The sequence below is a fragment of the Mucor mucedo genome (genome assembly GCF_025094135.1).
Source record: "Mucor mucedo strain NRRL 3635 chromosome Unknown EV154scaffold_179, whole genome shotgun sequence".
In the NCBI taxonomy this organism is placed as follows: Eukaryota; Fungi; Mucoromycota; class Mucoromycetes; order Mucorales; family Mucoraceae; genus Mucor; species Mucor mucedo.
In genome coordinates, this window is record NW_026252463.1 from 71,213 (window position 1) to 83,046 (window position 11,834).

The 11,834-nt window shown below is 37.3% G+C and overlaps 1 protein-coding gene across 1 annotated transcript; it reads left to right on the forward strand.

Moving 5' to 3' along the window:
* Positions 1–8,090: 8,090 nt before the first annotated feature.
* On the forward strand, positions 8,091–9,048 carry EV154DRAFT_579140 (uncharacterized protein; the record flags this gene model as incomplete). The annotated part of the gene is made up of 2 exons (XM_051606576.1): positions 8,091–8,622; positions 8,795–9,048. Exons 1-2 carry the CDS (start codon positions 8,118–8,120, stop codon positions 9,046–9,048), a joined length of 759 nt encoding a protein of 252 aa, XP_051451626.1. The 5' UTR covers positions 8,091–8,117.
* Between the last annotated feature and the right edge of the window lie 2,786 nt (positions 9,049–11,834).

Consider the following 11,834-nt stretch of genomic DNA (forward strand, 5'->3'; position numbering starts at 1 on the left):
TGCCACGAGAAGGGGCAAAGAACTAATAGGTACCGGTACAACAGCAGAATACACACCAGCATAATAATTGACACCCAGAAAATAACCCACATTAACAGCAATAGTCGCAGTACCCGACAAAATTTCGGAAGCAAGGAGAGCCGCAGGAATAAGCCATACTCTGCTCGATGACGTTGCAGTGGCGGATAGGTTTGACACAGCAATTTAAAAACAAAAGATCATTTAACTAGAGAAGGGCACGGAGCATTATGACGAGCGCCACAAAAAGATTGGGCAACATTATAGACTTTTGAAGAGGCAAAAGCAGCCACTAAAATAGGGGGAGATGCCACAATCAAACGAATGAAAGTCTACATCTCTACACCAACACAAAAACGGATAACTGAAGGTCAGCATTTAAGTGCCACAGCAAAACTCAAAATGATTTATATCTAATAAAACATCTCAGATTTTGACCCAGGTCAAGCAACAGAATGAAGTAGATGATCTGTATTTGGTGGATGGGTGGGGAATGACGGCAATCGCCTACGACCGACCCAAGACGAACCAGCAAAACAAGCACAGTAAAAAAAGTAAATTTTTATCGCGTTGTCAATGTTGATGGAAAAAAAAGTGGAACAAATGAAACAGATCGTTCAAGATCGGCACTTGAATTAGAGAACGCTCAAAGAAGACAAAGATAAGAGAATCGCCGGAGGCATCAACAGGGGAAGAGGATCAAAACAGGGATACTCTAGTTTTTATTAAATAAGATTTAGTTCCGCGGGAAATATTGATGACGTGTGGAATTCCCGAGGGAGAAAAATTCGTGATCACGTTTTTTTTTTTTTTTTTTTTTTTTTAAAAAACAATAACAGAAAAAATCCGACTTTACGTTGTATTGATTTAAATAAAAAATGAAACACTGTCAAAGAAGAATATACACAAATTGCTGCTGTTGACACTCATTTACTTTACTGCACGCCTCAATGTTTAGTTTTCGGGTGTAAAATCGTGCTTTTAAAAAGAAAAACCGTGCTTTTACATTTGGTAGAATTCGGGAAGATCTATTCATGATCGATTATTCTGAATTCGGAAAGATGTCTGATTCGGCACCTGAAAGTATCTTTTAGACTAGAGTAATAAACTGTCTATATCATATCTTATTCTTATTTTGTATATGGTTTGCATATTTGGTGTTGCTGCCTGGATAATTGTTGATTTAGGTGCTTAATTGGCTCTCCTTTCATATAAAAAAAGCCAGAAATTACAGTAGTTTCGATGATTATGCCTTATAGACCAGACAATTAACGTCCGTCGTTGTCAAAGGCGGGGCGGAGTAATAGCATAACGGAATAATTAATTTGGTAAGAACAGGAAGAACAGAAATTACGTACCGTATGTATCAGTATTAATTTATAGAAAAAAAAATCGAAAGTAGAAAAAAGTTTATTCAAAGAAGGTAGAAAAATAAATAACATCTTGAATACCGAACTAAGAGCATCCGCGGCGGTTTGCCAAATTTTTTTTTTTAATGGACAGATTTATTATTTTGAAATTTCCACAGTCGTTTGTTAAAAAAAAAGTTATATTTCGGTGACTGTCATTTAATTTTTTTTTTCACTTTTTTTCATTTTGATTCACACAATGTCTGCAATGTCGACTTTCCAAAGACTATTTGGCAATGACCCTGCAGAGGCTTATAAAATGCATCTTACTGTTAAGAAAGGTTTTCTAAGGGTTATGAAAAAAGACAAAAAGCAAAAGCCTCGTGTTATCAAAAACGTCGAGTTGTCAAGAGAGGACGTACAGCAGGACTTGAAAGGCTTATGAACGATTACTTTTCGGAAAAACCAGTATATTCCGGCGCTATTATTCGTAGAAGAAACAGAATGAGGAAAAGTCTCTTCTTGCGAATCACCAACGCAGTGACGCCTCATGATAGCTACTTTGAGCAGAAGTATAATGGGGCCAACGTCATAGGCTTTACACCACTCCAGAAAGTAACAGCAGCCATGCGTCAACTGGCTTATGGAGTAGGATCAGAGGCAGGTGACGAGACATTTCGCAAAGCCGAATCAACAGCCCGAAAATCCTTAAAAAGATTCGCACATGCTGTTGTGGCTGTGTATAAGGAGGAGCATATGAGAACTCCTACGCAAGAGGATGTGGATTGTTTGTTGGTAATCAATGAAAAGAGAGGCTTCCCGAGTACGCTTGGATCCATCGATTGCATCCATTGGCGATGGAAGAACTTCCCAACTGCTCATCATGGGTAGTTTACTGGTAAAAGTAATCGACCAACCATTATTTTGGAGGCTGTAGCCTCTCAGGACCTTTGGATTTGGCATTACTTTTTTAGTCTTCCTGGCGCACTCCACGACATCAATGTCCTTTACCGGTCCACAATTTTTGCAACCCTGGCCAAGGGTAATACGCCTGAAGTCATATCCACGGTCAACAGCAATACCTATGACAAGGGTTACTATTTGACAGATGGCATATACCCAAGGTATGCTACTCTTGACAAAACCCTGCCAAACTCACGGTCGCAAAAGAAAAAGGTAAGCCATGGAAAGTTGGATTAGTATATCTACTTTCGATTTAACGTGTTATATGGTAGAACTTGGCAAAGGCACAAGAGGCGGATAGAAAGGATGTAGAACGGGCTTTCGGTGTCTTACAGGCACGCTTTGCCATGCTCCAAACACCCTCTCGCCTGCTCAAGGAAGAGGATCTACATGCAATCATGGAAGCATGCATCATATTGCATAATATGATTGAAGAGGGTGAGCGTGGATTGGATTTTCCTCTTTCTTACAAACCCAATTCGTCTCCTCCTCCATCGTCTCGTCAGAATGTGTCATTCGGTGAGTTCGTTGCCAAGTTTTTTGAGATCAGAGATGCTGATACACACGATCAGCTTCCATCCGATCTTATTGAACATTTATGCCAAAGACGAGGCGACATGTAGATCCCTTTAAATATATAAAACCCCAAAATAAACTATTTTTTTAAAAAAAGAAAACCAATTTTTATTTTTAATCATCTTCGACCAAAACCACTTCCTCATCTTCAATTAAAACTGGTTCCTCATCTTCAACCAACATTGGTCCATCTTCATCGACCAGAGAGAGTTGACCATCATCAACGGTTTCGATGATGGATCGTCGAATGGACTCTGCCTTCACCAAATCAGCCACCTTCGGATATTTCAGGATGCTCAACTGCTTTTCCTGCACATAATCTCTGTAAGGTCCGAAGGAGATGGTTGACAGATCCATCATCAGGTAGCTCTGGTCACGGAAAAACCTTTTCTCTTCCGCAAAGTTGATCTTTCTGTTGGTAACCTCAACGAACTCCTTCAACGTGTTGCGGATCTCATCATCCTGGTCAGCACTGTTCTTCATCATGGACGTAGCCCTATTGCGTCCCATAGGACGAGCCTGTACCTCGGCATTGCCCTAGACCAAAACACTCATGGCAACCCTCTTCGCCTTCGCCTTGACCTTGAATTCGGTTGCTTCGGCATAACTCTTCCACTTTTCAGTCATTTTTAAGACCTTCCAGCAATGCAAGAAGGTAAGCCCCTTCTTAACCTTCGTCTCGGACGTCCTATACATCTCAGTTGCTCTAATAACCTTTTGTTTGAAAAATATCATGTCAGTCTTAACATATGTCAAATAATTTTCAGTGGTATTACATATATACCGCGCCAGACGGATCAGATCCACTAGGGGCAGGGCTTCTGATACAAGTATCAAGAAACCCACAAACCTTGTTGACATCAGATGCAATCGTTGTGAATCTGTTCTGGTGAGAGCTTTCTGCTCTCTCAGTAACAGGAATTTTGTAGACTTTGACGAATTTAATCTCAAAGTCTTCTTCGACTGCCTTCTAAAAGTCAGGGCTCTTCTGGTCGTTGCCCTTACTTGGGTTGGTTGAGAGCTTCAACCCAAGATTTTCAAAACTGGGTGTCTTCTTCGAAGGTCCAGTTATTGTCACGGGCACGCTTATTACCCTTGGGCTGTTCCTTTTGCTTTTGATTTTTATTTTGTTGTTGTTGTTGATTCGACATTGTTATTTTAAAAATTTATCGGGAAAGGAGCAAAAAAAATTAAAAAAAAAGTCAGGTTTATTTATTTATTAGAAAAAAAATTGATCGTTTACCAATTTAGCTTTTTTTTTTTAACAAACGGCTGGAGTTTCTTTTTTTTTAAAAAAAAATGGCAAATTCAATAAATTTAGCAAACCGCTGGGGATGTTCTAAGCATTTATTTGTAAAAGGGTAACACAATAACGGTTTCAGTTCCGAGAAAAAAAAAGATGTACATGAGGACGATTGAAATATGTTAATTTCGAAATATTTCTTTGTAAACTGTGCTAAATCACACATATAGATTATACATATAATAAATTCATATCTCATCATCACTGATAAATGATAGCTAAATCATGATCAGACATAAAAAAGGAATTCGCTAAAGCCGGTCACTATTTTAAAGTGTCACGGTACCGTAACACCAATGTCCAAACTTAAGACATGTTATTGTTATTATTTCTCTATTGACTATGCGAAGCACTAATTGTTCAATATAGATACTGTTATTGATAGCATACTCATATTGTTAAGAGTAGTATCCTCAGCCTCGTCCATTTCATTTATTATAAATACTCTTTATTTTTCCTCTTCTTAAATCTTTAGTTAACTTTAACATCAATAAACTCTGACAAGAATTCTAATTGATCCTATTGTTTTTTTATACCTTTTTTTCTGCAAAACAATCCTCTTTAAGCCTACTTTTGCTACAATGGGGTTAGCTATTTTTTGTGCGTGAAGTTATACCAGAGCTTTGTGATCAGTGAATATCGTGAAGCGTCAGCCCCATAAACATTTACGAAATTTCTGGAGTGCCAACACTACCGCATATAACTCTCGTTTGGTGGTAGACGAACGAAGCATTGACGGCTGTAATGAGGATGAAATGAAGCTCACATACTGCTCCCGACCTATGTTATCCTCGTTTTGATAGAGTACGGCTGAAATTCCAAATTGGGATGCATCAGTGGCAACAAAAAAATCCTTCCCCATATCTGGAGAATGAAAGATAAGATTCGACTGCAATATCTTTTTCAGTGCTTCGAAACTACGAGTTTGAACATCCGTTCACAAACCTGGGACATTGGTCGCATGACTCAAACGAGATATTGGTTCTGCAACTCGACTGATCATAGGGATGTATTCACAAAAATAATTGATCAATCCCATAAATGACTGAATTTGTTTACTGCTCTGAGGTATGGGCCATTTATCGACACTACCCGTCAGCTTTTGACGATCTACTTTGGTGCCGGATTGCATTAGCAACAAAGCCCAAAAGTCGAACTGAATGCTGACACCATGATTACATCTTTTGATCCAAGATTAAATTCACAGACGTCAATCTATCAATCACCATTTGGACATCCTTGGCATACTGCTCAAAGTTATCACTAGCAATAATGCAGTCATCCACAAAAATTTGGACACAATCCAATCCGTCAAATAGTGTGGCTAAGCACTTCTGGAACTGGGATGTAAGCATTTTCACTCCAAAATGACCTTTAATGAAAGAGTATTGTGCATTGTTATGTGTGAATGTCAATTTATGAACATCTTCTGGGGCAACCTTAAATCTGTAATAAGCATTAGACAGATTCAGTGTAGTGAATACTTTCTTTTGCGCCAAATTGTCAAATATCCCCCTCACCAAGGGGATAAGAAAATTTAAAGATGTAGGCAACAGGTTGTTTAAACCTCTCAAATCTAGTACTACTCTATGCGAGACAATGGTACCCATATTATTTCTTTTTGGTACCAATAATAAAGCATGGTTAAAAGATGTGTTGATTTTTGACTTAATAATTGTGCCCGTTGATAACCATTCCTCAACTTGTTTATCCAATACTGGTTTCAGCGCATGGGGAACGGTATATTTCCTTCTATACGAAGTTGCACCTTCCTTTGTAGGAAGCGTAATGATTGATTCAGGCATAGGGCATGATGACTCTGGAGGGATGTCTTGATTTCGTTTCAACGACAAGTTGATCAATTCAAAAAACGCTTTTCTCTGCTCAGGCGTGTCGGCAGGAGATTTATCAGGCTCATGCTTATTCGTGAGGTCTACATTGATATTCTCGAACACTGCCTCCTTATCTTTAAGTCGAACGGTTTCATCAGCTTTATAAGCTACTCCTGTCAGACCTATGTTTATTTTCGGTAAGATATCACTTCCAAGTAAGATATCAAACTCAAATCCGTCATTAAACTTTAGTACTTCCAAAGCATGATCAAACTCGATCCCATTTGCGTATTTAAATCGCAAAGGTTTGGTTCTCTCAATTCGCGAAACGTTGTAATTGTGAGACAAAAAATTACATGAACCTTGGACTTTGTGTATTTTATTTCTTTTTAAAATATGAACTAAAACTTTATAATCAATGAAACTCGTCGTGCTACCGGTATCAACACTAATTATCAAATGATGGTTCTCTATTATAACCGTAGTTAAAAGATTAAATGGATTGGATTTTGTTTTGTTCATATCAAATATATCAGGTTGGAGGTACTTACAACCACCGTAACTCAATCCCTCCATGAGGTTGCTGACCTCTGTGGTGGCTACTCCCATATCCTTGCCTTGGTCCGCTTCTTTTCCCTTCGAGGGGGCCCACAGCAAAAACGTTATGGCTCTCCTGGCAGGTATGACCAGGCATCCAGGGCTTGCTGCATTTATAGCATGATTTGTCTTTCTTCTCAGTGATTACGCGCTTCTTGATACTGAAACAATCCTTGGTTTCGTGGGTGGAATTCTTTCCATGATGAGTACAGAAATGAGCCTTGGTAATACGTGTTATTTGTTTGTTTTTAAATGAACCTCTTTTCTTGTAATTTCCTTGATAATCGGATTGCTCTTTTCTTTCAAATTTAGTACCCGGGATGATGGCAGCAGCTTGAGCATATAGTGAATTATCGTCACCCAAGACGTCTCTTCCAATCTGGGTAATGTGTTCAACTGTCCACTTTTCGATACGAGAGGAACTGGAACCAACACGAGCCAAAGTTACTTTTATCAAAGTTTGAACCGGAAGGACAAGAGAGGACAAAAAACGATCAGCTATTCTTGGGTCGTCTTGAGGTAAACCAGCATTATATACAGCTTGAAGTAATCGCTTAGAATAGTCAGACATGGATTCAGTGGTTTTCATCTTCATAGTGAAAACTAAATCAGTGAAATGGCTGGTTGCTTGATTCGATCCATGATGCTCTCGAAATGCCTTCTTGGCCTCCGCCCATGTTACGCACCTTTTCAGCTCTGTCGCAGCCCAAGCATTGTCACTATGTGGCAGACACAATGGAAGAAACTTTCTCCACACGAGCTCAATGTCTCTCCAAGAGGACCCGACAATTATGTTCTCGAAACAGGAAATAAAATGATCAACCGACTCATACACTTCAAAGTAAGGGAATGATCGCAACACGCTGGATGCGAGTTGGAACTTAGGAAGGTCTCTGTGGGAGAGTGATAGGCCACCAAGCGCCTTATCTTCCTCACAATAGCTCTTCTCTTCACCAGATATTTCAGCTAAAAATGTGTTGTAGCCCGTCATTGCTGATAGCAGCCACTTGGTTCTTGTTGTGTTTTAAGGTAAACTAAAATTTTAAAAAGACTATAGGAGTAGTTTGAGACTGTTTATAAGATTGTCCTTCATTAATAAGTGAAATGTACGAGTATTTATATAAAAGACTGTCTGCCGTGTTCATATCTCTAGTGCTATCTTGAAGTTATCATTGATTAATCAAAAATGTATACCATTATTAAATAGTAACTAATTTAGTCTTGTTCTAATAAATGTTAAGTCTTCTTAACTCTCTTTGCTTTACACTAAATTTGAAGTATTTCTCATACGTACTAAATTAGACTTGTGATGTAATATTCTTATAGTTCTTACTATGACATTTACTGTTTAAATTTTTTACAACAAACAAAAAATCTGTCATAGTGGTTGTTGAACTTGTAAGTTGGTATACTTATACCTAGCATATCATTGTATGAATTACTTCTTGTTAGTTCGAAAAAAGCAAATCAAATTTGAACATGGATTCCAAAATACAGCTGAATATCAACGGGAAATGTGGTTGCAGTATAAGCATATTTCTTAGTGATATTATTGAAGTAAGCCTTATTACAGGGATAGAAAGTATGGCAACAGATTTATTGTCTTTTTTGACCAACAAGAGACTATTTGGAAACTATATACCGAATTACATTTTTGTGTTTGGAGATCCGTTCAAACTGGCGCAAAGTTCAAAGATCCACATCGCATACACCATGCTTATGCAAAAAGCGATTGATGACGGCGTATATATTAAAGAAAAAGATACAAAAATATTTGTGCTACGAGAATCTATTTTCCAGTTACTGTGGACGTTTTTATCTGGAAAAAAGCCTTACATGTTTGATAGGTTTGTCACTGGAACTTTGTGCCAAGTATCAAGCAATACATACGGGATGCGGATCTCATCATATTATTCAGAAGGTGTCATCCTTTTCACCCGAATAAACAGTGATGGTGATGTCAAAACTACAATTGCAGATGATGGTAGTAACTTGGTATTTGTTCAGAAAGGGAAACCAGTTCCAACAAAAGGGCTAATAATTTAAATCAATGAACGAGAACGTAAGTTTGTTGCCATTGTTGTTCTTCTTCGTTTGTACTAATGGGACCCACTTCTACTTACACATAGATATCGAATTACAAATTATTCAATTAGAAACTTCATCCAGTACTGTTCCGGACAAGTATACTCTATTGTGTGGCGACACTGCTGGTGCTACTTATGAAATACGCTCCCGTGATTTGTCGCGTTATAATATCAGAACATTAGCGGTAGAATATGAGCAGATTAGCAATAATTTATCTATCAAATTATCAAAAGGATGTACGGGCAAAATTGATGACTATATTGAAGAACCTTATTACAAAACCCTAAATATCATGGAGACATTGACACTCGCTTATATTTAACAAATCACTGCTTCTATCAAATCAAACTATTTTTAAACCATGATTTATTTGGACTTGTTATTTGGGTTTTCAAACAGCGTTTATTTTATAAAATTTAAAGAACCAACTAGGAACATAAAAGAATTATTATATGGACCTAATTGAACATGTATATGAGGGGTCTTACCTTTTGTTGGTTAATTAAAAATAAGGATTAAAACACCAAGCAGAACGCTTTGCAATGATAGAAATAAAGAAAGTAAAAGGAAAAAAAAGAATGAGGGATAAGCTAATCCACACTGTCCAATGAAGTTTTTTAATAAATTGCCCAATTGGGTTCTGGTATAGTGACTTGATTACAGATATTGCGTTATGTCCTCGAGAAATTGCAGTAGCATTTAACTTCATGACTTTGATTCTAGTGGACTGTACTATATGAATTAACTGCAAGCTGTTTGAACTTGTTATCAAGAATTAAAATTTCTCGCGAATGAAAATGATATATGTATACATGGTAATAATTTATTGCTTGTGGGATATTTAATATAAGAGATGGTAATAGTTATTGATAATTGTTCAGTTAGTTTCATCGATTGTTTTTGTCTTTTTTCTAATAATTTCAATGGCATCTGCTTCGCAACCATATTTTCTTTTAATAGCTAAAGGTAAATCGGCACCAAAAAAGAATAGATCCTCTGATTTTCGGACTCGAGACATGGCAACATACATTTGACCATGAGTAAGCATATTGTCAAGATGTATACCAACGCAATCAATTGTAGCACTCTGCGATTTGTGGATTGTAGAGGCAAAAGCGGGTACTATTGGAAACTGCGATCTGGTATAACTTGTACCTGGTACATTTCTAAGGATACGCTGAATCCAATATATTTTCTCTTCAGCTTGCCCATTAACATTGGTTGTAGATTTTCGGAGACAGATATTTTCATCTTCAATGTACTCAATCTGAGCAATAGTCCCATTCACCCAGCCTTCAGCAGTATTTAAGTTTTGGATAAGCATGATCGGCATATTAACTTTGATATACAGGCATTGCAAAAGTCTTGTTTCCTTTAAAGCACGAGCTGCTGTACCTTTTGTTCCAGAGTAGGTGTCATGAGCTTCAATAGCATAACCGTCACCTGGAAAATTTTCAAAGTCTTTTTCATTGGCTAATCGCACTCGTTTTCTAGTAGTATACAGTCGTAAGCAGGAATCTGGTAAATCGGACTTTTGTACAGTTCTTTCGTTCAGGAATTCGATTACTGACTGATCAAAATTATAAAGTCGAACTTTATCCAAGATATCAATAAATCGTCTTTCTTTCTGTCGGATTGGTTCTGTCAGGTTGTATCGATTGACTGAATTATATATTTGACAATCCCACATTGCACCTTCATTTTTTTGTACGGGTAAAAGTTGTGCGATATCACCGAAAAAGATTGTTTTGACACCTCCCATTATGGATGATCTCTGCGTTGATTTAATTAATGCTTCATTTATCGATTCCAGTAGTTTCGAGCTGATCATTGAGTATTCATCGATTAACAAAATAAGTTTGGGATACAACTTTACACATTCATCCAGAGTCTGATAATTTGGAACCAAGGAGCGATTTGCCATACCAAAAAAACGATGTAATGTTTGACCCCCAATGTTATGAGCTGCCACTCCGGTAGGAGCAAGTTTAAAAACCTGTGAAAATATGTCAGTATGTTATTTCATTTTGTTAACTGTGTTCATTTACCTTGTATCCTTTGATTCTATAGTACCGTTCTAACATGCGGAGAATATATGATTTGCCAGTTCCTGCAGCACCTGAAACAAATGAGGCAGAATTGGTTTTCATCTCTCTTATCAGTTGACGATAAATGCACTTCTGATCTTCCTGAGCAGTCGACATCATAACCTTGAGTTCGTCCTTGCAGACTGTCATTCCCCTTTCAATATCAACAACATCATTTAAAGTTTGGATGTTAACTTCTCTATGTACAGGAATACCACCCTCGCTAAGATTTATTAAATGCTCATAATAATCTAAAATCAATAATGTTAGGCACTTGTATACAATAAAGCTGAATATTTAAAAATACCTTTCCAAGTAACAAATCCCGACTTTTCTTTTTCAAATGTTGAATTAAAGATAGCTTTCTTGAGAATAATTTGTTGGTAGTAAAAGTTCTCACCATTCATTTCACTTTGATTAAATGTTCTCCAAAACAAAGGTTTGCCGGGTTTTATAGTGTATTCATCCGATCCACAAGATACATATTTGGGAAGAGGGCCTGCATAATAACCAGTGCTTATATCCACATTATTTGCTAATCTATTTGCTGTAGCTGCCTCAATAATTTTTTCGTTGCCTGATATTCTGGTGTAGTAGGAAAAAAATTCGGGAAGAGTAAGGCCTTCTGCACCTGATCTCTTTTCATAAATTTCTAAAAGTGGGTTATTATAATCAGTAAGCAACACAGTACAGGATGTATTAATTGTACTTACCAACTGGCGTGGTCATGTATATATCGGTAGAGTCAGCAGGTAAATCTTTGATATTATTTTTAATTCTTCGAGTGTCTTGTGTTACCAGATTTGTGTTGATAAAAATAACACCTCTGGAATTGCTGTGCTTATGCCAACCCATAACATCATACGTTGCTTCGACCGATCCAACAATTCTGGTAGAGTAGTGTTCGTTTTCTGACACATAAGATGATTTTTTATAGAAGCCCGACTCTTTTTGCTGTACATTCTTTAATAAAATTTTTGCTTCATAGTCGTCCTTTGCCAAATATTTAGCCAAGTATCTT